This window comes from Strix uralensis, chromosome 6 (assembly GCF_047716275.1).
Source record: "Strix uralensis isolate ZFMK-TIS-50842 chromosome 6, bStrUra1, whole genome shotgun sequence".
NCBI classification, from domain to species: Eukaryota; Metazoa; Chordata; class Aves; order Strigiformes; family Strigidae; genus Strix; species Strix uralensis.
In genome coordinates, this window is record NC_133977.1 from 38,907,573 (window position 1) to 38,935,332 (window position 27,760).

General features: G+C 43.7%; 1 protein-coding gene across 3 annotated transcripts; it reads left to right on the forward strand.

Moving 5' to 3' along the window:
* Window positions 1–9,825: 9,825 nt before the first annotated feature.
* Window positions 9,826–27,427, forward strand: LOC141945491 (histamine N-methyltransferase-like). 3 transcript variants are annotated; one of them, XM_074873771.1, is made up of 7 exons: window positions 9,826–9,934; window positions 13,193–13,388; window positions 14,331–14,383; window positions 17,997–18,104; window positions 21,621–21,751; window positions 22,336–22,429; window positions 25,477–27,427. In XM_074873771.1, exons 2-7 carry the CDS (start codon window positions 13,252–13,254, stop codon window positions 25,830–25,832), a joined length of 879 nt encoding a protein of 292 aa, XP_074729872.1. In that variant the 5' UTR covers window positions 9,826–9,934; window positions 13,193–13,251; the 3' UTR covers window positions 25,833–27,427. The 3 variants fall into 3 exon arrangements, with proteins under 3 accessions (XP_074729872.1, XP_074729874.1, XP_074729873.1); XM_074873773.1 differs by having other exon boundaries at window positions 9,864–9,930; XM_074873772.1 differs by having other exon boundaries at window positions 9,920–9,938.
* The last annotated feature ends 333 nt before the right edge of the window (window positions 27,428–27,760 follow it).

The window sequence follows — 27,760 nt, forward strand, 5'->3', positions numbered from 1 at the left end:
TTCCTTCATTTTTTTCCCCTTACCCACCTACCCCCTGTGACAGCAGCTGCCCATCGTGCAGGACAGCCCATGGGTGATGCAAACCCATGATGCAAACCTGGGACATTGCAGGGGGTACATCCCCTATCCAGTCATGCTGCTGCTTGGAGAAGGCAGAGTCTGCCCAAGCCGCCGATCACCTCTCTTCTTTGCCTGAATTAGTATTTTACACCACAGGAACTGTTTGTGCTGCAGTTGGAGCTTTTCTCCTAATTACTAAGAAACAGCAGCAAGAAGCCTGTGAGAAAGTACCGCTAGCTGAAGTGTGTGAAAACAGGATGAGCGCTTGGGTTTTATTTCATATATCCACCCAGCTACCAGCTACCAATCATTTAGGGGCTTCTCCAAGCGCCCTCTTGCACTTACAGGTATCAGTGGATTTCTAGTCGTCATGGACCTTGACCTATGGACTTACCTGATAACTTATCACAGTGTTTATGCAAATGGCCCTGCCCTTGCACTTGTCTCCTATTTTCTTCTGCTTTCGTTGCTCTTCTCAAACTTTGGTTTTTTTCTCAGTTCCCTCGATGATACAACAAGGACAACTCATTTTGCCTGGAGCTGACCACTGTAACTTGTAAGTGAGGGACTGCTCTAAGATCAGTTAGAGTCAACAGGAGTATTTTACACATATATCCTGAAGACAGAAGCTGGAGAAATATCACCTGTAGGAGTTATAAGTTACGCAGATGTCTTTCAGTTTTAATCATAGCAATGTCTGGAAACCCACAAACCTCTTCTGACACCTGTGCAACAATGTTGGGGGACAAAAGGAAGATCGTTCCCACCGAACAGAAACACAGATGAAGGAGGTGGCCTCAGGCTGTGCTGGAGTGAGGCTGGAAGTCCCCTGGGCTTTCCTTAGCCCTTACTTACCCCATTACCCTTTCTGTGGTGTGTGCTTTGGTTTTCACTTCTGGAGAATTCTGAGTTTTGACTCATTGTTAGACATTTTGGGAGGGTTTTGGCTTTTGTTTGGGGGGAAGGATTGTTTGGGGTTTTTTTTCTTAACCCATCACAGCTGGGAGGGGGCAGTGGCGGTTGTTCTCATTCTCCTTTTTATAAAACACATCCCTAACTTGCCCCCACTTTCCCTCTACTATGCCAGTCACGGACATGGGCTCTGGCCCACAGCGCTCAGTCTGCTTTGTGCACTTTCTAGGAAAATTTAGGCAGGGGAGAGATAAACTCTCAGCCCAGCTGGATCAAGGGTTACTGTGAAAGCTACTACCCCTACATCTAGTCAGAAGTGAAGAGGCCCACGAGAACTGCCCCTATGCCATGTTCTGGAGGTTGGTACGTGTCTTGGGGAAAAGGTTTTAGCGTGGTGGAGGAAATGCCAGGTTTTCTGTGCATGCTGGGATCAGTCAGACTGACACTTCATGCTCTGCTTAAAATTGCTAATTGACAGACAGGGTTGGACTTGTAGGCACCCCCAAAATAGGAGTGTCCTTTGTGGAGCTCGTGCCTGGGTGCTGATGCAGCTCTAGTCTGGATGAGACATTGCGTGTAAAAGAAAGTGGCTGGAACAGGATGTCAGATCAGGGGGTGTTGTTTGCAGGCTAAAATAGTGGGGAATAAATAAATAATCCCCAGCTGCTCTGATGATTTTTGCATATTTCCACATTTTTATTCACCTGTGGCTGTGCAGATGTTTGCCTCTGGAAAGCCAGAGCTGGAGCATTTTTATGTTTTCATGCCTGGAAGCTTGAGGCTGAAGTTTTAACCCCATGTTACTAGGAAGTGTCCCACAGCCAGGGGTACAACCACTGGCCAGGTCTCCCTTCTCTGGGTTCTGAACAGCATGGTTAGTGAAATCCATTAACTATAACAAGATGGTGTATTTTTTTCAACTACCTATCTTTGACATAACTGCTATGCTTTAATGAATTTCAGTTTGCTTTGCATTTTCATGTACCATACCCATCCTTGTGTATCCTAACCTGCAAGATGTTCCCTGTCACTCTTCCCTACCTTTCCTGCTCTATCTTGAATCTGAATGTGACTGCACCAGGGAAACAAGCATCCATAGTGTGACAAGGAGGTGAACTCCTATCACTGAAATCAGGACCAAATTCTGAAGTCCTTTTCTTACTTGTCCTTTTGTTGCCATTAACTTCACCCTGGGTTAGAGAAGAGACAAAATCAAACCCAACTAAAACACTGGATATGATCCACAAAACAGTCTCATCTCAGAGCTGGGATTGCAAAGACGATTCCTGCTCAGTAAAAGCATGAATGCATGTATATATAAACTCAGAGGCTTTTGTCTGTGGGAAGATGAGAGGTGAACAAGGATGGCAATGTAGCTTTCTAATAAAACCTTGATACCTTTAGAGTAACTGGTCGCAGGTTTATTTAATCAGGAAAATAGCTGGGAGTTTAAATAACTTGCAATATAAAGCCTACAGAGAGAGTGGGCAGACTGAGTCGGATGTGTCAGTATCTTGCAGGAGGATATGATGCTTGAAAGAAGCAGTGACACATGGAAACTGCCTACAATGGCACCAGCTGGATTGAGGCGAGAGATAGAAACGGTATAAAAAAAATTATTACAAGCAACAGTTGTAGGCCTGCAGGGCAGAAAGGGAAGGGAGAGCAGGAAGCACTGCAATAGATAAGGAGGGCGAGTGAAAAGGCGAGAACACCACGCCAGGAATGGCAATTACTTGCGCTGTCACAGAGGTGGGAGCTCAAAGGATGCAATCGGGGACCACGGGTGGCTGCGGGCCCCGCTAAGCTGCCTCCTTCCAGGTCCACCCTGCTCCAAGCTGTTGGTCAGGCTACCTGCAGACATCCCTCACAGCCCCCTTCTCCCACACATAACCTGAAAAATTCCTTTTCAGACAAAACTCTTCATGTCTGGCTTCAGCATAAATAAATACACCTTCAGTTTAAGGCTTGCGGAAACAACAGTCATTTCTTTGGGAATGACTTTTCACAGAAGGGGGAAAATCCACAGTACTTTTACTTCTAAGGAAGTTTTAAAATGGAATTTTCAGTATCCCTTTCTAAAACATGAATGTACTCTGCAGGGAGGAGCTTTCCAGTCAAGGCTCCTGTTGGCTCCAAATTAAATTGCAATTAAAAAAAAAATCAAATGATAGTACTATCCATGAAAAGCTCTTGTACATTTTCACTTGAACAGCATTATAGTACTATGTCAAGGGCTTCTGCATGATCCATGTACGTAGGACTGATTAGTGCTAGCAAGGAAGCAGTGGTTTTGTACTGATATTTCATGGTGAAATTCCACATTTGCAACTCTTGTTGGCACTAGGTGGCTCAGCTTTGAAACTAATATATTAGTTCGAACTGTAGTACAAAATGTAGTATAAATTAAAGCATGGCTATGCTCAAAGTCAAGCTACAGCATGGCAATATGAGGCCCTGGCGGGTCACAGTCTCGCTTTCTACCCTGAATAGCAGCGTCCAAGGGTCTGATTGCATGTGACAGTAGCTGGTCATAACATCTGGCATTTAGAAAAAAAATGAGATCATTATTGATCTCAGTTTTGCAAATTTTCCACCTGTTTCTGTGGTCCTAGACTCAGTTTGTTTTGTGGTTAGGAGTTACACAGTGCCACTTACTCCACTGGGGTGGCCTTGCTGGAAATCGAGGGCTGGAGAGGCCAGTAACTCTCCGTGTCCATCCGCTACTTCTTGCAGCAGTATTTGATCTTTATTTTCCTTATTCTTCCACCTTTGACCCATTGTCAGGCCTGGGAGAAATAACAACAGCGTTGCAGAGCTTCTCCTCCCATCTGTGCCCAAAGCCGTGGGGAGGTCTGGGACCATGCAGTTCCCCTGAGAAAATCTGGTGTTGCTGAGCTGGCTTCCCACACAGGCAGTCCGGATGCTCGCTGGCCCTCCATTATGAAGCGTGTTTTCATCCGTAACCTGTGAGAACATCACATCATCGTAATGAAGTTGTCAGAAGGGCCAAAGACTTTGGGGTTGGTAGAAAAAAAGGTAAAGGTAAGTGGCTGGTATGGAGGGGCTGGGCTTGCTGGGTGAGAAGCCCCATGTTCAGGACACACTTCTCTGTCCCAGGAAGCAGAAACTCTTAAAAAAGAAATAGGGACCATGATAGAGGTTTAGTATATATAGGTTGACACAGTAATTTAATGCCCAAAGTGGTGCATAGGCTCCGGGGTGGGAATGCCACCCTAGTGCTGGTACTGACAGCTACCATCCGCACCAGGATCCCATAAAGACAATAAAACAGATTTTGTCAAAAGGCTACTCTTTACCAAGTCAGGGTAATTTAAATGCTGGGGTTTGGCATGAATGATGGCTTACAAACATCTGAAGTGTTCCTAATACATGATTTTGCAGTCATCTTAATGCAAAGATTTTGACTATGAGAGTCATATGCGGCTACTGCCATCAGAGGAGAGTGAGTGTGTCTAAGCCGTTTGCAAAGCTTATCGTAAGTTCCCACAGGAAGAGATATGAATGGCACGAAAATATTACACTTCAAGCAGAGAGATTTAGGAGGCATGTGAACCACACCGAGGAGCTGCAAGTGGAATATTCAGTTGTCAAAATAATGCTACGACGGCAGCCGCTGCGCTCCCTGCATTAACATGTCAGAGCCGGAGTGACAGCAGACGCTAGTGCTCTGTGCTCGGGGGGGCAATGGCTTCCCAAACACGGCTAGAAGAAAGCCTTTCTAATTTCAGTTGATTGCTTTTCAAATGCAGCTCGTTCAGATCCTCTTCATTGCACGAGCTCATTAGGGAACAGCTAGAGGAGGAGGTAAGGGGAAATTAATAATGAGGAAGGTGCCGATCACAAGTGGATATTGTGTAGGTATTGGAAAGACAGTGATCCTCTGAGCCAGGAACACTTATTTTAAAATAAGCAACAGGCTATTTCTGTTACAAGTGAAAATTATTTGAAACATGAGCAGGGATTAAGAGCTGCATGAATTCTGTATCGCTTCATGCCTTTATCATGAAGGTGCAGCCTAATAAAGTGGGTCTGAAGCTCCACTGAGTACCAGGGGCGGTCTCATGTGACAGTCTCTGAAAAAAAATGTCCAAGATGGTATTTTTTATTTATAGGTAGTTGGGTATTTCTGTCAGTTCTGTCCTCGTATCACTGCATCTTGAAAAGAGAAAATAATTATTCCCATATATGGGTAAAATGCCCTAAAAATTGCTTTTTTGTAATGAATGATTGTTGCTTGCTAAAATCCATACCTGTGCAGAAAACCTAAATCAGCAGCAAAAGTGGCAAGGAGAAAAACCCAGCTCCTCTTCCCTGGCACAACTCTGCTTTCACATGACATCAATAATTCCAGCCAGGTCTTTGCCGAGTCCTTCACGCTTCTCCAGCACAGAAACTAGTTTCTTGGCAGAGATTGAAGTCCCAAGGAAAAAGTGAGCTTCATACTGCTCATGGGCAGTGAGAGGCTGGGCCTCTCATATCTGGTCCATCTCTGCCTCGTGGTTTTGCAGGATGAGAGCTGTACACTCTGGGTGTTTTCTAGCAGTATCACTTTCTACCAGCTCTTTCTGGTAAGGAGTACCAGTTGGTGAAGGAGTTCACCATCCTTTATGACCTCCAAACCTGGACACAATAATGAAATCCCTTATCAACATTATTGGAACTTGAATTTCTTTATGAAATCACTTTAATTAAGAATTTCAGTTTCAAATTACCAGTTGAAGTACTCTAAACATTATTTTTTTCAGTCTGGGAATAGAGAGCTGATTTGTTTCATTAATTACAAACCAGCAGTTTGGAGCAGTGCATATTTCACAAACAATTTTTGATTCAATTATCTTTAGGGATGTAGAAAAATCAAGATTATTTTAACAAAGGCAAGCACTTGTAAAAATTAGAGTCTATTCCTCAGAAGTACTTGGGAAGATAAAGTGACATGTTTGTTGAATGAATAGTTCTCAGTATCCGGGTTCAGGTTTGGCCAGTTGCAGTCACTCAGTGTATTACAATGATAAAAAGTGAAAATACAGCAGGCATTAGTTAATTTTTGCTACTTTAAGGGTGGGGAGTGCCTGCAGGGATGAAGTGGTCTGGGTAGTTTGAGGATGGCTGTGCTGCAGAGGGGCTGGGGTGCTGTGTCCCTGTTACATGAAGAGCTGCAGCAGCCCAAAATGTGAAATGCCCAATTTTAAGGTGATGATGCCTACACTGGGTTTGAGAAGGAAGAGCAAATCCTCACCCAAATTCATGGGGTGCAGCCGCAGGGGAGCTCATCGCACTCTCCTGGGACTGACGTACCTGCCAAGCCCACCCCAAAGCCGTGGTGAGGCTGGGGGCTGTGAAGACATGAACCCCTCCACCGGGGGCAGAGGCAGCCATGCTGCAGCCCCCCCAGGGCACCCCAGTTTGTACCGACTGCAGCAAATGAGCTGCAGGAGGAAGGCGGCAGCTGTGGCCTTGCAGCTGGTCCCTCTCTCCCTCAAAGGAATGTCTGCACCCATGGCCGTGTGTGTGTGCATGCAAAGCTTTGGAAATTTCCATTTTAATAAAAGCAACCTTGGAGGAGCATGAGCAATAACCTGTCTGCTCTTTGGCACTGACAATTTGGTTGTCCTGTAAAATGAGATTTTGCTACCTTGTTATCAACTCCAGCTTACATCAGCATGCTTTATTAGAAGACAGCAGAAATAATTCTTTAGACATTAAGCAACGTCTAGCTTCTGCTTTTATCAGGCTGGCTGAGTCTGATTAAATCAGATCCAGAGGTAAGCCCAATAAACTGGATCTCTGGGCTCGGATATTTGGTCCATCTGCAGGTGCTCTGAAGTCTGGTGACAGCATAGAAATTAGGTCTTTCCTGCCCAGCCTTTCCCACTCCTGTTGCCTCTTGAAAATCCAGTTTCCTCCATCTGACCCACATACTTTGGACTCTCGGGTTTTATTAAGTCCGGGTGGACATTACATGCAGATCCATCCCCTGCCTGTTCCCAAGCTCAGCTTTGCTCAGCTGTGACTCCAGGCTTCGGTTCCTGCTCCAAAGGGATGGATAGTTGCCCAAGCAAGGATCACTGCAGCCATGTGCATGACCGATGGGCTATTCCAGCACTCCTGTCTTTTTCAAGATAAAATCAGCATTACACAGCTTTACGCCTGTAATCGCCTGTCTTCATGTGTAACCAGCAGCCCGTCCCAATGCGCTGCCTGTATCCATCTTTTCTGTTAACTTAGATAGCACTTTTCATCTCTGAAGCCATCAACTGATTAACCAGTTATCACAGCTCTTCTAAATCTTCAGTGGATATTTTTGAGCTGCTATTTCCACTTCTGCCATGGGACCGAGGAGGCTGTTGGAGCTTGTGGATCAGCACAACCTATGGGAAATCCTGTGCTGCTGCTGGGCACAGCCCCAGGAGCTTGTGGCAGGGCATGTTTCCCTGCACATTTCCTCCTTCAGCGAGTGTGGCTCCCAGCATTCTTCCCAGCATCACTGGGAGAACAAATTATGAGAATTCATTTGGACCAGGACTGTAACATTTAACTCCTTTCTCCTCCTCCCCAGAGCATAAATATTCAGCTAGACCCCATGCAGATGTACTCCAGAGAAGGAAATAGTCTGCAGATGTTGACTGTTCCCAGCTCTTGCCTCATCTAAGGAGCCAGTGACTACTCGGGTCTTTGCCAGGTTTCTGGGTGGACTCCTCTTACTCACAACTTCATGTTTTAATGTTGTACCACATCACTGTTGGCCAAGTATCTACAGAGTTGTGAATTGTTCCCTGAACTCTCATGACAGAGAGATGTTTAATGCACAGTAGCTATTATTTCCCAAATAACTGATGCTCTCAAGGCTTGTGGGATCTACTTTCAATAACTCAACCTCCTGCCATCTAGGACAGTGCTGTATATAAGAGGATGCATGGAAAACGGCACAGGGAGATATTTTTCTTTTCTAAATATTGATGTCCTGGCTCCTGCCCTTCTCGGCTGGCTCAGCAGAGCCCTGCCCTGGGCGCAGGTGCCTCTGTAGCACATCATATAGACACCATCAGGAAGGGAAAGCGCTGGGGGCAAGGAAAATAAGGTCTAGGCAATGGTGCAACATCCCCCCTCCCAAATTACCCTGCACCAGGGAAGCACTGAGCCCACATTGAACTGAAACGGCTGGGATTTGGCTTAAAGCTTGCAGAATGTGTCTCCAGGGGAAATTAAGCAAGGAAATTAACAGCAGCATCTTTTATTTTCATAAAGCACTTAAAAGCACCAGATGCATGTAATTTTTATTTTTGGCTCTCTAAACTTAGGCTTTCATATTTAATGACAACTGGCACTTGGAAAACTAATTTTTAGTGGATTGCAGAGGGAGAGAAGCATGGGCCAGATGCACTGAGTTTATTTTCTTTTGACCAACTTGTACAGCTCTGGTGATGCAAATTAATCCAGATTTCCAGAAGTGCAAAGAAAACGAGGAAAACACCACTGACCTTGCTGTTCAGCTATGTTTGAACAGCAGTGCTTATCGCTGTTATGGAGCCAGGAGAGGGCTTTGCATGGCGTTGCACGGCTGCTGCTGAAGCAGGGTTTGAACCCACAGCCTACGTGGGAGCTATTGCTGGAGAATTAGCATTTGCTGGGTCTCCTCAAGCCAAGAGAAGCTGGCTTGGTTCGTGGCTGTCTGACAGAGTAGCTGGGGTTTCTTTCTCCGTAAAATGTGTCTTGCAAATAAAGTTGTGATCACTGATTTGAAACGGCAAAAGAGTTGTGGGGCTGCTTGTTCCTCCTGCGTGGCTTTGGCATCCATCTTTGCTGAGGGACCAGCAGAAGGGATCAAAATGCCGTGGCCCCACAGCTCCCGGTTCACTCCTTGGCAAAGGGCTTTGTACCTCCTTCCCTCCAAGTGTTTTGGAAATGGTGTCATGTATGGAGAGAAGAAAATGCAGTGGGTGTTGCCTTCCCACACAGTCATTGTTCTAGCTGAACAATTTTAACTGTTGATATGAAATCTTTATTTCAGTAAACTTTCAGCTAAATGTCAAACTACAGCCATTTTTCCTGCAACTGTGGCTTTGAAAGCATGATTATTAATATTATTGGTTTTATTTTATATGACTTTCGCAATGTGAACAGTACATTTCTCCGTGAACAGTACATTTCTCCATCTATGTCTAGAAGGAAAACGTCTTCATTTAACTTCAAAAAAATTATTTTTCACTAAACATGAAGGAACAATGAATAATTTGAGGCACACACAGGGCATATATATTATTAAGGCTCTGAACACCAAACCACAGTGTGATAGCAGACATGGGTCAGTGTTTTTTAAAATGCTTGTGTCCCCTGGGATAAAACTGCTCCTAACAGGGCTGTGGAGGGTGCATACAACTTGGAAAATGCTTCCCATCGCTTAAACCCTGGAAAGTAAGGGATAAGCAAAACCTCATCTGTTGGCAAGAAAATAAACTAAAAAGCCAAGTAATCTATAACAGTAGGCTATACAGGCAAACTGCAAATGTTACTGTACATTGCTGTGTGCCACACACTGAGACAACTATTTCTAATTTGTCAAGAGGCTCATTTCATATATACCAGTGGCAGGGCTTTATTTTTCATCCGGACTCTAACTAACGCCTTGATAGAGCTCTGTGTCTAAATGCTCCCAGGGTGCTGGTGTGGGGGGGGACATGCAGGGGGTGCTGGATGGACATGGTGGGCAGGGTTCAAACTGTTCCCTCTGCCTCTGCAGGCAGCTGCTGTTGCATGAGGTTATGACGTCGCCTGCTCCTTTCTCAAACAGCAAAACCTCCTCTGTGCTGCCACGTCGTGGCCCTGAGGGTGGGACGGCAGTGGCCACTGGGAAGGTGGCCAGCCAGGAGTGTGTCCCCAGCACCGCAGCGGCATCCTGCCGTGGGAGCCCACAGCCCCGAGAGGCACAGACAGCTCGTACGTAAGTACGTCTGCCTACGAGGCAAGCACGGGTTTAACGGATTGCATTAAACTCCTCCAAGGCGGACCCCTGTTTTGTTGGCGTTCAGTGACAAGCCATAATCCAGTGCTAGTAAGCCCAAACTCCTGCTGCAAGTAGTTTACAGCTGAGGGCACGCTCACTTTGTTTTCTGGCTTCACAGGGGAGGTTTAAAGGGTTTTACAGTGAATTTAAAGCAGGTTTAATTCTGCTAGCACTGGCACAAACCAGGGGTGGATCAAGTAACTGCAGAGTAAACACAGAGTCTGTATTTGAAACTCCTCAATCTTTTTAGGGAACTATGTATAAATTCGGATTATCACTAAAGGGGACATGCCCAAGTGAACATTATTATCTAAAAGTTTCTATCAGCCTGATTCAGAAAAAAATCCTTTTCTTCTTTCACTTTACTCATTTTTAAAGTTAACTGGCCATAATTCAAACAGCTAAATACATAATGAAATAAATGGGGCAAATTCAAACAGCCAAAAGCATAATGAAATAAATGAGACAAATTCCTTGAACTGCACCTAACATGAAAATGAATCTCAGCTGCTCATTAGAGACTGCCGAGCAGGGGATGTGGGCAAATTAAATCACGGGAAGTAGAGGGAGGGATAGAAAAAAGGTCGATTATCTAAATCTCCTTATTAACCACAAAATATTTTTTCAAGATTGAAGGTAGTAAAATATGTTAGTGGCAAATGGCAAAGCCTCTTTATGCACTTAAAGTAAAAAGCAAGGAGCTGGCCAGAGCAGAGGAATGAGTAAACAAGGAATATACCACTTTATTTTCAGGGAGGGTTAGCAGTTTACAATTCTCACCTGATGTACATCCAGGTTTTTTTTCCCTTACTCTCTCTCGCAAAATTCGTACTTGGTTTCCCCAGGTTAATTCAGATTTTGCTGGAGATTTGAGTGCTGGTCATCTGGGAAAAGGAGGGGTTGTCAGCCCGAGGGTTATGCGTGGTTGCTGAGCCGGGTGAGTGGCGTGAGCAGTGTGCTGTCTCTGTGCACGTGAGCAGCAGATACCACCCTGCGAGCCTGAGCCATCGTCCTCCACCTAATAGTCAATTCAGCTGCAATTTGTTGGTCTGTCTCTCTGCCAGATTGCCTCTCTTATCTGACACCAACAGGCTCACTGAAGCAGGCGGGAGGGGGATAAGCTTTGTGGCCAGGGGGGACTGTCCTCTTCCCATGACACTCCAACTAGCCCTCATGGGCATCTGGGACCCAGCAAAGTTTTTAAAGTTCTCCCATCTACTTGTTACCAGGCCTTTTTCATCATTGCTCTTTAACATACTTGGTTTTGCTGTTTTTACCCTTGAAAACATCCTTGCTGTCTGAGAGGGTGGGGAACAGGGAGTGTGCCAAAAGCCAGGTCTGCCTTGGTGGTGGTATGGGTGGAAAATCACACCTTGAGTCCTGCTCCAAAGGTCACCGCTGGTCTTTGGGACTGCCCTAAGGACAGTGATTAGCAGGCATTGCTAACTGATCTAATGACTCTGGTAGCAGCACGTGCTGGAGGAGGCACATTGCTGCCAACCTTCACCATGCATCTTCCTGCTGGAGCCTTTGGGACACATAGATATGTGGCTCATGGGATGCAAAATGAAAACATGTCACAACTTGGATGTTATCTTTGGCATGAGCCGCAAATTACAGTGGTCAAAGCCAAGCAGCTTATGTTATCATTGTAAAGGGGGCAGGAGGAGGAACTGGGGAGCTGCAGCTGCTCAGCATGATGGCTGTCCCTAGAAATTGTCCTTCAAGAAGGAGTGAGTACCAGAAAGAGAATAAGGGGATGGCGAGGCAGCATGGAGATCCCAGAGAGGCATTGTGCCAAGCCCATCTTTCTGCCAGCAGTGTAGCTGTCCCACTGTGCATGGGAGAAGGAGGTGCTCCTATGCAGAGGCTTTAGGGTTGACACTATCTTGTATGACATCCTCATATGCAAATGAGGGAGACATGGCCTTGATGAGACAGCTCTTGGGTGGGTGGAAAACTGGTTACACTGTTAGTCAGAAAAGTTATCAGCAGTTCACTGCCAGAAAGGGAGGTAATGACTAGTATGAACGTGAGCCCACTACTCTTTTGTGGTTTTGTTCGTGATTTGGAGGAGGGACAAGACTGTTGTTATTTGATGTGCAGCTGGGAGGGACTTGAACACAACAGAGGACAGAACTATAATTCAAACGAACAAGAGAAATAGTCTGGAAAAACCCCATGGTTTGTATTCCAGTGGTCCCGCCGGTGGGTGAGCGAAGACAAAGGACGCAGGGTCTTGGTGGGGTGAGGGAAGCCATCCTGAATGCACTGGGACCCAGGGAATGTCAGCGGGTGGGAGGCTTTTGCCCTTGGCTGCTGCATTTCAACATCAACAGGGCTTGCCTGGAGGCAGTCCAAAGGGAAAAATAAAAATAACAAGCGGCTGGGATGTGAGCTCTGCAGGAAAGCCAGAGGAGATGGTAAGAGACAGTGGGTAGATGTGGTGTGGTCCTTAAGCATGGGACCCGCGAGGAGGAAGAGGGTTCCTCTTTCTCCTTGAGAGTTAGAACAAGATGTGATGGACTTAAACTGTGGTTTAAGAGGGGATGAACGTGTCTTTGTGTACTTTTCAAGGTACAGCCTGATGTTTCCCGGTAGCACGCTCTGCCTCCCCTGCTCCCAACTCTGTCTAAGCCGGGTTTAGCACAACAGCCATTTCAGTAACTCACGTGGCTTTCGTGAATTAACTACTTAGCCCGTGGGAATCATACCATTATCTTCAGAGGAACTAGAAAAATAAAGAGTGCATTTATAAGGTTTTTATTGTTTCCACCCCACCATCAACATTCCCTTTAAGAACATCAAAAGATTAAAAAACCAGATAGAGACATCTGTCAGAATCTCTGGAGATGTGTGTTGCACTTTCTTCTAATCCAGACCAAGTCTTTGGAGCCTCTCCATGCCTTCAAGAAATAGGGGAATTTTTATTTTATTTAAGAACTGTCTAAAGACCCTTTTACTGGGTTTTAAGAGCTCTGTGTCAGCACAGTTAAAAAATGCTGGCATTTCCTCTGTGCAGATTAAAGATGATATATTACCCTTTGGTGCTCAGATCTGATTTACAGCTTCTATCGCAAAATTGCATAATACTTTTTTAAGTGCTCTAAGGTGCAGTAGCAGAGCCGAGGATGCGGATCAAAGTCCAGGTGCATGCTGGTTTTTCTTTTCTGGCATTTGTTATTCTTTCACTAGATCTGAAAGAAGAGCTGCGGGGAGCAACCTGCCCCTTCCTGCACTCTTCCACTCCCAGCATGGCATCGCCCATGAGGAGCTTGCTCACTGACCCTGCCAGATACCTCCAGTCTTTCCGCCTCTTCCTCGAGAAGTCGACCGAGCACCAGAGCATGCGGGAGTTCATGGAGAAGCAGCTGCCGACATTGATAGCGAGGTAACATGGAGTTGGTCACACTGAACTGAAGGACAGCCCGGGGTATGGTCCCGCGGCAGTGATGGGCTCGGCCGGGCTCGCGGGGCTGCCTGCGAGAGGCAGATTGCTGTTCCCTGCCGGCTGCCCCGTCTGTTGGTCTCTGATAGGGCTTGGCTGGAGATTTCATTTACACACATCTCTGAATGGCTGCACTTCGGGACAGACCCTACCTAGCAGGAAGGAGATAAGGCTGAATTGTTCCCTTGCATGTAAATACAGCTTACCCTGAATAAACTCTAACACATGAAAAATGCAGCAACAGATATTACGTTCTAACATTAAATTTGATTGAAAGAATCTTTTTAAAAGTAATCTTTTCAGTTAATATTTATGGTCTCTCTAGTATGTGTAAATGATGCTCCTGCTTTGCCTGCTGGTGTGTGGTTTTGCTGGACCCCTCGCTTTCCAGGCTGGCTCGGGCAGCAGGCAGCTGGAGTCGAATCCTGGTTCTGGGGAGGCCCTTCTCCGGGTCCAGAGCTTTATGGCTCTGCCAAAACCTTGCTAAGGGATTTTGGAGGTGTTACACTCTCTCCTCTTCCTGCCCATTTTGCAAAAGGTAAAACTTCTACAAATAATTTTTAAGCTCCTGGTACAGAGTCAGGGAGGTGTCTGGTCCTTGAAGCACAGACATGGAGAAGGCATGTATCTGCTGCTGCCTGTATGCACTCATAATAAAAGCAGAACTCCTCAACAAATTGCCAATAACTGTCAATCAGGAATCTCCAGAGAGCAGAGTTCTGAATCTGACCCCTCCTGCCGGCTTGCAGGCGTGCCTGTACATGCACGTTGCATTTGCTTTTGTCCTGCAGATTTTAGTCTTCATGGGATCTCTGATGCTTCACAAAATGCATGTAATCCTCTCTGCTGGGTAGTTCTCTACAATGTATAAATAATTTTTTTCAGTATTGGAAATGGGAAGTCTACAATCAATATTCTAAGTGTTGGTGGTGGAGCAGGTATGTTATGAACTTCAATGTTGATATACTTTTCTGTTTGGTTTTTTTTTCAAAGAATAGAGGATTAAAATTGCAGAAAGGAACAGAGTGGGAAATAAGTCTTTTCTCGTAAAGCCAGCTCCAGAAGCAGATGGCATTAGCTGGTGTATGGCCACATCGTGTGAAAACAGCTTGTGCCTCCCCACCCTGATTCTTGTATGTCCTCCACGATAAACCTCCTTCTGCACCATCACTCCTTGAGGGCAGAGAGAGGCTTGTACTGCCATGTAGTGTTTCTATGCAAAAAAAGCACCATAATGTCTTAGATTACTCAAAATATTACATTTTTTTCTTGTACTTCAATTATTCTACCCTGCAACTATTTACTGAAGTGGTAACTCTCCATCATTGTTATCTCCTGCCCTGCTACGTGACAGCCTTTCCTGTCCTCTATTTTTCCTGTAAGTACTTGGTGATCACAGTCAATGCACAAGCCCCTCCTGGAGCTACTGTTCCCCAAAACACTGGAGCTGAACTTAAGCTCCAGAAGAAATTCAGAAAAAAATCCGAAGAAGTAAGTCTCTTATCTGAAGTTCACTGAGTGGAAAAACAATACCAATAAAATCAAGTGGTTCTTTTCTCATTAAATTCTTGCTTAAGTTCCCCCATAAATAAAGGCTATATTTTCTAATTCTGCTCTGCCCATTAAGTCATCAAATTTAAATTTTATATGAACAGTTAATTTAGTTTAAATGGTTTAGTCATAACAACTCCAAAGACTAATCTCAGCTTTGTCAATCTCTCCTAATAAGTAAAAATAATTGTATGTAAATGGTGGGCGTTAGTTGTCAAACAGACAGTGTGACAGACTAGGAACGTTGCTCTCCAAACAAAGGAAACCATTCTTCTGCCAAAAATATGTTATTTTCAACAGTAACACTTTACTTAGTGAGGTATTTACCTCCCTAACCAGGGATACTTCAGTTAGCATGATGGACATTCAATCATTAATGTGCAGGTAAAGCTTATTTTGTGATGTAAAAAACTTCAGATTACCAAAACCCTGATGCTTGCTGGCTTGTTCCCATCACGGGTCCTTGGGATGTCAGGAGGGAGCAAAATTCCAAATCCCCCCAGCTAACCCTGGCTGATGTAGGAGGGCAGTGATGGAGCTGCTGCCCTGGCCCCGTCCACCCCTGTTTTTCGCACAGAAGGAAAGCTTTTCCACTTTTCTACCTCGAGAGACAACGAAAGCGTTTCCTTTCCACTTTTCCACCTCGAGAGACAAGCAAACCATTTAATGTAGCATCATATCCCATTACACCCACCCATCTACAGTGCCTGTCTTCGCCTACAGCCTCTGCCTTATTAAGTTCACACTCCAGCGCGCAACACTCTGTACCTTTAAAAACCATAAAAGTCATCAACGCTGCTATAAAGTAGCAACTGTGCTATAAACTATCCCGTTACGTAAAATGTTTAATTAGAAACTTAATGGTGAACATAGTGGTAGCCTTTAAAAGGTAATTGTGTTGGAGAGTTTAAATAATTCGGATAGCCTAATTGCCAAATTGTTGATAATGCAAGCTGCCACAGATCTGACTGTAAAATGCCTCAGGACACTTGTTTGCATATAAAAGAGCTAACTGAAGTCAATTAAGGCTGTGGATTAAATTATGAATCAAAGGGGTGTTTTTTTTGGTTAAAACAATACAAGGGTGGTTTGGCCACAGAAGAGTGGAAGGGAATATATTAACCTATTCGCATATGGAAATGCAAAATTCAAATTTTTTTTTATCAGGACCTGCACAGCCTTTCAAAGGGCTAATCCATTTTACAGAAAGTTGGTAAAGCAACCAAAAATCAAAATATTACACTAGTTCATTACAAATTCTGTGTTCCTAAATTTTACCACGGCAGCCTGCAAATGACTGGCTTTGCTCTGATTTTTCAACAGAATGCAGGGTTTGCAGTGATAGCAAAGCTGCAGCTATTTCTGCTGCTTCAGAAATTTAATTTCTCTCCCTCAAAAAATGTGCATGCACAGATACCATGTAAATTTTGGTGTTATTAGTTGCTTTAAGAAAGACATGTAAGTCTGAAAAAATTGACCTGTTTGTCACTTTTTACATTAAATTCTGAGGGCATTAATGAGCAGGTGAGACTTGTGCTGGGGTGCCTGACTTTGACCCATGGTGATGTGTGGTGGGGCCAGCAACAGGCAGACAGGTCTTCGTAGTGAAAAGAACCCCACCGGGGAGGACCTGGTGTGCTGGGTTTTGCTCTGGGGAACATGTTACGGCTATTTAATCCCCAATATTTTCCTTTTGTACCTCAAATCTTCCGTATAATGGAGTTAATGCGGAAGTGGTGGGAACCCAGAGGCACTGAATATCATGAGGATAGACAGAGGCCATGCAAATACAATGGGGGGGGCCCTCCGTCCACAGTCCCTTAGCAAGGGTCTGTCTGGCCATCAGGGTTTGCTGGGTGATCTTCCATTCAGTACAGAATTTTGTTCATTTGTAGGGAATTGTATAACATGGAGTTGTGTGCAAGCACAAGTACACTTTTCAGGACAAAATTCAATATTTGTCTGTAACACAATCCCTGGATCTATTATTCACCACAGTTACCCACTGCTTCACTCTTTCTGCCTTAATTTACTTTTCTATTATTTTTTCCACCTAAAATTTATTCAAGCACAATAAGCAGAAGTGAGCCCTAAGAAAGCTAAACAAACCAGCGTGATATTGTTGGTGGAACCATGCCTCAGTCAGGAGCATCATAGAATGGTTTGGGTTGGAAGGGACCTTGAAGATCATCTAGTTCCAACAACACCCTAGTTCCAGCAGCTCTAGTTCCATCATCTCCCTGAGCTTCCTATATTGCGGATGGGGAGAGGTGGCGAAGAGCTATGGCAACTCTTTTTAAATTTTGAAATGTTGGATCTATTGGTACTTCCATCGGTAAAATAATCGCAGCTGACCTGAGCAGTGTCCAGAGAGAACTATTCCTCACCAAAAAAAAAGCACAGTCAGCTCTGGGGTATTCTGTAAATAGGGGTTAGATAAATACAAATGGTATGTGCACTGTTAATCATACTTAAGGAAAATGTCACAGGACACTAAAGACAAACAGACATGAATGTTGTTTCTGATTCCAGTGTAAACACATATTCTCTTCTCCCTCACCCACATGACCTGGAAACCAATGAGGCGCTTAGCTAAAAATGCTCTTACTGACTCCTAAGAAATCCTGCCAAGTTCGCTGGTGACTTGGGACCATCAGAACTGGTAGAGTCATTTAGGATCTTCCCCAGGAGGTTAGGCCATTTCCAGAAAATATGAGGTCAAGCCATATGCATGTTTGTGTCTGGTTTTCCCTTGGCACTGATGGTGCTAATCAAAGAGGAGGAATGAAGATAGTTGTGACTGATACCTAAATTTTTCTCAAATCCTAGAGCTAAACCTTCAGTGGAAATCTGCTGAGAATACAAAGCAGCTACATGTACCTCTGTGGTACATTTTCTGTACATGAATGGCAGGCATCAGTCTTCAAAACTGGGGATGTGGTGATAACATTTGCCTGAGCTTTGCTTTCATCCTATATTTCATGTCGCCTACCTTCTTAGGTGAGATTGACCTTCTGATCCTCTCAAAAGTACAAGCCAGATATCCAGGGGTCACCATCAACAATGACGTGATAGAGCCAAGTGCTGACCAAATCTTCAAGTACAAAGGTATTTTTACATTAAATAAATTAAATTTACATTAAGTACGTTAAATGCATTAAAAAGAGTTGAAAGCTTGATGACCCCACATTCAAAGCTTTCTTACTAGAATTGGCTCTTAAAAGTTATTTTATGCTTTTTTGCCATCAATGCTTTTCAACAATGTTCAGTCTCTCATTAAAAATCTTAGTCTCTCACATTGCAAAGAACTCTGCATGGCAAATGCTTGGGCTAGACAGACTTTAAAAGCTAATCAAAGTGGGAACTGATGGGTGATTTTATGGGAATAGAGTAAAACCGTCACATTTTAGAAAGTTTTTCTCCTTCAACTTGCACTGAATCAGGATCCTTCCTCAACATCAAAGGGAAAATTTTAGTGTCTCATGGTAATTCTCACATATCTTAAAATTTTTTTCCAAATAACAAATAGCTAAACCTTAGTGTTGCACTAAATTAGTTACCATCCTTTGAATTAGAAAACATGGAAAAGAAAGCAAGACAGATAGGAAGGGCTTTTGCTGTGTGCTTTGTCGCTTAGACCTTGTTTCCTTCTACCAGTACAAGGTCTGAGCAACATTCATGAAGGAAAGGCAAGCATTTTCCAAGGAGGATTGAATGTTAGCAGGAATACTTTGGTCACATTGCCCTACAAAGTGAGCATTAAATATCAATTCAGTTAGATTATCACTGGGTTCACACCTACCAGGCTTTACCTTAGCAGGTAATTATGGTCTTGTATGGAGGTGACACCAGGTAGCTGTACAGGCCGTGAGCAGCCCCGAGCAGAGCACACCTTGCCAGAAGGGGGTGCTGAATGGATGTGGCAGTAATGAATGAACCTCGTCAGCAGTCTGCGTTGTTGGAAATGCTCCAAACCATACTACATACCAGACTGTAAAACCACACTAAATCTCCAAGTCTTACACTTGCTTCAGTCCTTAAAAATTAAGCACTCCCAATATGAAGCAACTTGTGGAAGTCAAAGGGGAAAAAAAAAAGGAAGAATCCCTTTCTACCTGCAGTGGAGGAATTCAGAGTCACTGGAAGCACCAAAGGCTCCCAGGAAACACATCATTTTTTTATATCTGTCTCTGTATTACATGGAACTGTTCTTCGAAAAGATGGCTTGTGCAAACTCCCAGGAGCTTTTACATTGCTCCAAGCCGAAATGACGAAGGATGGGCAGCAGAGCATCTGCTCTGTTTATAAGACAGTTTGGGCACTTGCACACAGCATTTCTGTCCTGTCTGGGCTGTAGACCATAGGCTATGTGGGACTGAATTTGTGCTCAATCTTCCTAGTGGTCCCACCACCTAGCACCAGCTAACTGGCAGTCCTATCCTACTTCAGTGAGTTTCTTACACAAAGAAAGTTAAAGAAAATGTGAGACATTGTCCTTATTTTAAGTTTCATGCTAAACTAGAAATGAAATATTCATCTGAATTTCTTTCGTTAAACTTTCTTATTTGGTAATTAACCATGTCCCCAGTAGGTATCATTAATTAGGTTTCTGAGCCCTAAGATTTTCCAGGAAGAATTGGAAACATTATCTGTGCCTCTGAGAATTCAGTAGCTATGTTTTCTGCCTACCCAGATACTTTCTCCTCGGGAAGGAGAAGCCAAGCTCACGAGAGAAACTTCATACTGGGACGTGCAGTGATGACAAACTGAGGTTTCTCTTAGGTTGCGTTGTATGACAGAGGCTCTCCTCAAAGCCCTGTGGCCAGGGTGTGGTTTTCCTTCATTCCTGGTCAATGTCCAGGTGAAGTCCCTTGGTGACCATGGTTGGAGTGTTTGATGGCCCCACAAGAGAGCTGCATTGACACTGCCTGCACGTCACAGCACAACTGCAGGCAGTCCAGTTTTGATGGCATGAAACAGAGCATGTGACCAGCTTCTGACCCAGACAATCTGGGTTGAACCCAGGACAAAATTAAGGAAAACTTTTCAAAATGGTTAGGGTGACACGTTTTGGCTTCACATGAATCTCTGGGCAGAAAATTCCCATAATCAGAATGAGTTTGCCCTTCCTGAAATATTGATTTTAACAGCCCACCCTGGCAAGCAATTCAGTTTCCTTCCTAGTGCCTCCAGATCGTCTAGCAATTGAAATGAACCAGATTGCACCAGATTATTTGTGGTGGTGATATGAACTGATGCTGAATGAAGCCTGAGTTCAAAACAGCCAATTAAATCTGAACTGCAAGCGCTGGGGACAGTGACCGTTAAATAGAAATGAACAGAGCAACAGCAGCAACATCCAAAAGGAGTGGCCCATTTCCAGCCATAAAAGAGAGGAGATAAGCACTGATGGAGCATTTCTCGTCTGTCTGATGGGGATATGTCCTAATCAGAGCCCAAAAGGAGAAACATTGTGATTAGTGGTGTAAAGGCGCTGGTCTTAGCAAATCATGTTGGTTTGGACATGTGTTCTGTAGCTAACGCTCAGTCTGCCTTCAGGCCATTTAAGTTTTAAACTTATGTTAACTCCAGCGAAGCACAGGAATTGCATCAGGGCTAGCTTTGTCCTGGAGCAATCCTGAGTGCCAGGCATGAGCGCTGTGAGATGAGATCCATATGCCAACAGATGGACATTAGTATTACGGCATCCCCTAAATTATGAAATTATCTCTCTGTTTTGCTCCCATAGAAAGCAAAGAAATGCAGTGTTGATCCAGGCCCTTAGTATAACTTATTCCTTGAATCCATGTCTCCATCTTTCTGCTTTCCTCAGTCACTGGATGTGCATTGTATTGAGGTCTAAAAACAGGCCGTGTGTCACTCTTTATACTAGTCTTTGCTTTAAAACACTATTATATCTTTTACCTGAAGCAGTTGGCCAAAACTGTGGGCTTTTGAAAAATTATTTGAACACAGCAGAAGCTAAATATCAAGAGATGGGTCTTGCTGACAGAGCAAAGCTCCTTCCCCCTCCCACCATCCCCACGACAAATTCCCAGAGTGAGCCAATTGCTTTCTCTGTCCTTCTCTAGCTTTTAATTGTGATTCTCTCCAAAATAAAAACCCCTTTGATCCATCCCTGAGTCCCTGTATTTATTTGTTTAGTCTCTGGAAAACCCTTTGCCTGCTTCTGCTCAGCCACGTGGGTCTTGTGTGGCACCTAAGCAAAGAGGCCATCAGCTCTTCTCCCATTTGGCATGAAATGTGCCGCTTGTGGCCTCATAACTGTTTATCCCAGCCAACATCTTTTAATTCAGCCTGAGCCAGGCATGGGGAAGAGTTTCTTTCTTTTTTTTTTTTTTAACCAGGTGAAGACTGGAGGAGCCCAAATGAGGGTGCAAAGCAAAAAGCATCAAATCCTCTTAAGACTTCACCTTACAAAGACCTTTACAACCCCCTTCTCACATATGGGCTCAAGGTTTTAAATATTCCACTGCTGTGTTAAACTGGTACCAAACCTCTCTACCTAAATGTGACTTTTTGTATGTATTAAAGCTCTGAATGAAAATCAGTCTCATATTTGCAATTGAGATTAACTCTGTCCTGCCTTCTCCTGTATTTCAGAGCGTGTGGCTGAGACATCAAACCTTGAGAACATAAAGTTTACCTGGCATGAGGAGACAGCTTATGAATATGAAAGTCGAATGAATGCAGAAAAGAAGTCTAAAAAATGGGACTTCATTCACATGATCCAGGTAAAACTCTCTGCAAAGTAAATGTTGTCAAAGGCTTGGCTGTTAAAAGCATGCCTGAAGTATGTGACCTCATTATCCACTCTAAGGGGAAGAAAGGTGAGTTTATTTCCCTGTAATTTAAAGTTCTTAAGCATAAGCGAACTGCAAAAATGAAAGATGAGTTATAGCAAAGCAACTTTTAGCACAGTAGTCCTATTAACAAGGCTGTGGGTGGCAGTCAACTAAAAATACATTTTAACTAGTGTTTTCAAAGCTCCTTGTCCTCTCTGTGAAATTGCCTTTGTATTTCTAAGTTTACTGAAGCTGTTACAAGCCATCTTCACTGCTAAGAAAGGCAAATCTCTTTATCTCAGGTTCATGAATGAACATGAGCTTGGTCCTGGGAGAGCCAGAGAGCAGGCAAGGCAGTGACAGCCCCAAGTGCGAAGTGTGAGTCCACTGCTTGGCACTGTGCTAACATGTCTTGTCTTCCTGCTGCTCTTCTGTCAAGATTGCCCCCATTTGTTTATTTTTACCTAGTAGTACCAGTTATAATATTTGCCAGGGCTGCACTACATCCCTGTAAGCATCTCTGCTCTTTCCAGATGCTGTATTATGTGAAAGACATCCCAGCGACTATCCGGTATTTCCACAGCCTCCTGGAAGCACAGGCAAAGCTCCTCATTATCCTGGTGTCAGGTGAGAGCCGCTCCACCAGCACTGCTCAGTTGGGCAAGAGGCATGAAGACCTTTGGGGTTCCTGCAAGTTCAACACAGGCCAACTAGAAACCAATGCACGTTTTTATTTACAACATCCTTTATCACCTATAGAGGTGTACTGGCTGCATAATAAATAGTGTCCACTCATCTACATCCATTGAAATCTGCACACAGTCTATATCTGCGCAGCTCCATGCTGCAGGTTGTAAAGCCAAAGGCTTTGTGAGCCAGCAAACCTGTGCCATGGGCACAAAACTCCTTTCTCTTGCTCTCTGCCCTTCCCCATCCTACAGCCTGGCCAGTGATGGATGGCAGCAGAGAGCCCCACAGCAGACGAGAGGCTCTGTCCCGCGGCTTTCTCGCAAAAGCTCCTTCAGCCTCTCCTATTTTCTGTAAAAGGCTTTTCAGGCTGGGCACCACATTATCTCACTCATGGAGACTTGCAGCATTAAGCAAACAGCTATGGCAGGGCTCGGCTGTGCCATACAGCAGGTGTTAGAGGACATATGGTTCATTTTCTTCTCAAACTGCCCATTTCCTTAATATCATCATTTTGGGTGGAAAACAGTGTTCTTAGGCTGTTTCAGATCTCAAAGAGATGCTCTGTGGTCAAGCCAGCAGGAAAATGTGGGAGCAGAGTAAACGACAACCTTTTAATACTGTGGGCAAGGTTTGCTAGAGATGCTGCAATGGTGGGGCCTAATTTGACTCTAGAAAGCTTTTAATTTTCCTCACAAACTATGGAAATTTTAGTTGTGTAAACAGTCACATCTGAGAGTTTTGTCAGGGATGTTAAGTGTTATTTGTTGAGAGGTTTAAGATTAATTTTTTATTGAATTTGCCCATGTCTGCCAAATGTAATGTGTTTGATGAAGTCCCTTTTTTGTGTTCATGAAATGTCCACAATGAAGTGACCCTTCTCTGACCTGAATTTATTCAAACTATTTTTCTCCAAAATGTTTTTGGTTTAAAGTGTTTTCAAGCAGTTCAGTACAAGAAATCTATATTTTAAATGATCTGAGTTACTGTTCTTGATCTTTGGCTGAACGAGGATGGATCATAATATCAGACTATGGATGATTACCTGCATATAGTTAATTGAAACTCTTTTCCAGTTGCTTAACCTGTCCCCTTGGATATTCATGAAATGTGAATACAGGGAGGAACACATGTCTATTCAAAATTATTAATGTGATTAAAAATCTGAATTCATGAAAAGTATTAGAAGTCCTCTCTGGGCTAGGTGACTCTGTTTTCTGATGAAGCAGAATGCAATAGAAATTGCTGGGGTCAGCACAAAAAAAGGAGAGAGTAGGGCTCAGAATAACAGAGAGGAAAGGAAGGGGAAAACCTTGGGGGAAATAAGAGTATAGAGAGGGGAAGGAAGCAGTGCTATGAAAATGAGCACTGAAGCAAAAAGAGGTACTGAAAGATAAGCAGAACAAAGCTCATTTCAAAAAAATGAAGGTAATGTCATCTCCAACACAAACACATTAGAATGTGTTAATTAAAAACAAGTCTGGGAATAGGATTGATAGGAGAGGGCTTGGTCAGTCGGTGAAGGTTGCAATCCCTCCTGCTCTGTCCCTGCCGGGAGAGCAGGTGAGTTGCAAGAGCTATGTGGTGTTATTTTTAACACATCTAAAAAATCTGTTTACATCGCCTTGAAAACAAAAGTAGTGCCATATGCTGAGCCTATTGAGAGCTATTATAATAATGCTGCGTTCAGGTAGTGTATAATTGCTCAGCTCAGAGATGGCACTGAGTCACACAACACTGACACCAGCAAATTTTCTGCAATTAGTGCTCTGCATTCAATTTCCACCAGGTGAAAGAAAATATTGTAGCCCCTCTTCTAAACACCAAACTGTTTATTTGACTATAAATAACTGTTTGCAGATAAAGCATTTGCAAAATCGCCAAGCAACTGGTTTTAGTAGTTATGGAGTTTTACAGTCATAAGTCTCAAGAGCTGCTCATTAGGATCAAAGTTATTTTCTTCCCGTCCAGTCATTCTGGGTGATCCTTTTATAAATGATTTATAGCAGAAATGCTGAATCAGAGATCTAGGCTAAGGGAAAATAAAAATGTGAAGACGTATCTGGGGAGTTTTCAGCTTACCCAGCTGGTTGTCTTTGTAAAACGTCCCTTGAGAAGAGGTGCATGCACAAGCGTGGGCTGGGCATGGGCTCAGTTCCGGAGGTGATTGGGGTGCTACAGGAGCCTTTTCTTTCCTCAATCTTAATTTTTGCAGACCCAGATAGTACACAGCCAAAATGTTCTACCAGCACTGCTGGGGATCTCTGCTTGGGGTGAGGGACAGGCCTCTCTTTACCCATGCCCAACAGCATGTGAGTGTGATGGGAGCAAAAGCTGAAGCCTGGAAAGATGATGCAGCTTCATCCTGGGCTCTGTCCATCTCAACCTTTTCTCCACCACAGATCCAGCTGCATGGACAATGTGATCAGGGCTTTGCACCCCAGGTATTTCACATAGCAGAGAGATAGTTTACTGCTAATAAGTGTTTCAATGAAGCTTATGTGTAGCTCAACCACAAAATAATTAGGTGAAGGAATAGGGGAGGATTTGGTCTTCCAAACAGGCAGTTGAAATCTAGGCAATAGTTTAAATCAAGAAGATGGCACTAAATAGCTAGTGTTCAGCATGTGGACAATAGAAGGATGTCCCTGCGAGGTACTGCCTATGTGCATGAAGCAGAGGAGTGCAGCGTGTTGGGAGTGGAAGAGTAAGTGTACTGAGTTGCTCTGGCCTCATCTGGGGACTTGGTGGGAGGTGCTGGAACTCCATGGCAGGTAATGTGTCCATCCCCTCCTGCAGCCCCCAACCCCAAGGAACAGAAGCTGGGAGGTGGCCATGTCCACCATGCCCCAGGACACATGTCCCAGCTCTGGAGAGATCCTGCTCGCAAAGAGGACAACTGCTGAAAAAACCCAGATGATCAAAAATTTGTTCAAATAGTGAATTTTCTTTATTCCTGAGCATTTTTCTGATGGTTTATCTCTCAGGAACCAGTGGCTGGGAAACACTGTGGAAGAAGTACGGGTCTTCCTTCCCTTTAAATGATCTCTGCACTTACATTTCCTCTGCTGACCTCAGAAGGATGCTGGATTCAGCTGGGCTGAAGTACCAGTTCTATGAGCTCCCGTCCCACATGGACATAACAAGCTGCTTTACTGAAGGGAATAAGGATGGGGAGCTGTTGCTGGATTTCCTCACAGAAACTCGTGAGTTTTCTAAAACTGCTCCTCCTGAGCTAAAGCGTCAGGTTATGGAAGAGTTAAAAAAGCCTGAATGCAGTGAAAAAAGAGATGGGAAGGTGCTTTTTAATAACAACCTGGGTGTAATAGTGATTGAGCCATGAGTCAACCTCTTCTTGCTTCTTGATCTAAAGCAAATAGTCAGATACATGCTGAAAACAGCTGAATTTGGTTTTTCATACTTTATAAATGGCTTAGTTTACTTCAGTACTGATATATAATTTTTGGAGCCTGTTAAGAAATCATCATTAATATCTGTTGTCATAAGTGAGCTTTAATACCCAATTAATTCTGCACTAATCTATGAATGTGTAACTCACTAAGCAGTTAATTGTGCTTTATCGTATGGATGTCGTATAATCAGATGTAACTTGGATCACCCACTCAGGCACTGCAGAAACCTGACCATTTCCTAAGAAATAATCAAGAACTATACATGGTTTCATCATCTTCATTTAAAAACTCTCTACAGACCAAGTAAGCAAATTACAACTTCTCAGTGCAGCTGGCAAGAGTGGAGGCTCAGAATGACCAACTCAATGGCTGCTCAAGGGGATTTCTTGAGCTTGCTGTGACTTCAAGGTCTCATACCTCCAGTTACCATGGAAGTTGCCTCAGACCTTCTGCACGTGCATTGGTTGCGTGCTCCTGTCTCTGCTGCCAACTCCATTTAACGGCACTGCTTCCCTCTCCCTGCATTTTCACTTTACTTTTATGATGTTGCATCTGCAGAGCTATTTGTGGACCAGGTCCATACTGTCACTGCAAGAGCAAAGCGGTTGGAGATGGTCAAGGCACAGCAGTGGTAGCAACTGTCCTGTAGAGCCAGATTTCACTAACAAGCCCTGATTCAAAGCCTTTGTTAGGAATCAGCTACTGCTGTCACATAGGGCTTTCTGGTATTATTAGCTAAACACACAAGCATCCTGGTTGCAGTCTTCCACTATACATGGACCATGCATGGAACATGTAAAAACATGTGGTCAATGTGGTCATGTCAGGTAAATCTGTTCAATATATAACATGGGATGGTCACCAAGAAGGTGCTTCACCTCCTTGGCTCCTTCTCCATGTGGGGCTGTCTCTACTCTGGTCATTGGTGCATTTGTCTTGCTAAATGATTTTATAGTTTTAAGAAGTGTTACGCTCTCTGGAAGGCACAATGCATGGCAGGATACAATGTAGTCGCTCAAATGAATGTAATAGTCTGAATACTCAGTTTATTCAGTGAGACAGGTCTGATTTCTGACATTGAAATAATTTAATTCAGTGTTGAAATGGCTTATTTTAGGTAATGATTTAGCTGCAAGAAATTATGTTTTATTTTTGCATATACATTTCTGATACAATATAGATTATTAAAGGTTTGAAGTGATTTACAAGAGAATGTATTAGGCTTTAATAGCTGTTTATATTCATTCTAGTGTGTATTATTTGAACCACATACTTCTCTGAGTGATCAAATATTAATTCCAGTGTATTTTAGAATGTTTTAATAATATTTCTCAGCTGTTGAACCGAACAAAATCTATCACCGCTTTCACACTGTGCTACGTACAGATTCCTGCATTACAAGACCTCAGTATATCTGTAAGCTGCTACACTGACATGCCAAAGCAGGGAAGAAAATCTCTCTTTAGGACAGATTGCTGCATGCATTTCTAAAGAGAAACAAATTAAAGTTTCAATTATTTTTATAGCTCTTTTGTGCTGTCAGTGACCTCTTCTAAATGGTGCGTCTGAAGGAGGTGACTGCTGAATATTGCCACATCAACCCTGTCAGGACTGGCATATCTTTAGGAGCTATAGAAATGCCAGAATTAAAAAAAAACCCAAATTCAACAAGAAAACCCAGCAACAAGATGCACATGCAGGTCCTGTTGTTTTCTGGTTTAGCAGAGGTAAAAAATGTAAGAAAAAACCTTTTTAGTCTTTTGGGAGGAACTTTGTTCTGAAAATTTGGGAGAGAGCAGGAAAGATGAGGAACAGCAGAGATGATCTGGAGAGAAGGGAGGAGAATATCATCACACAC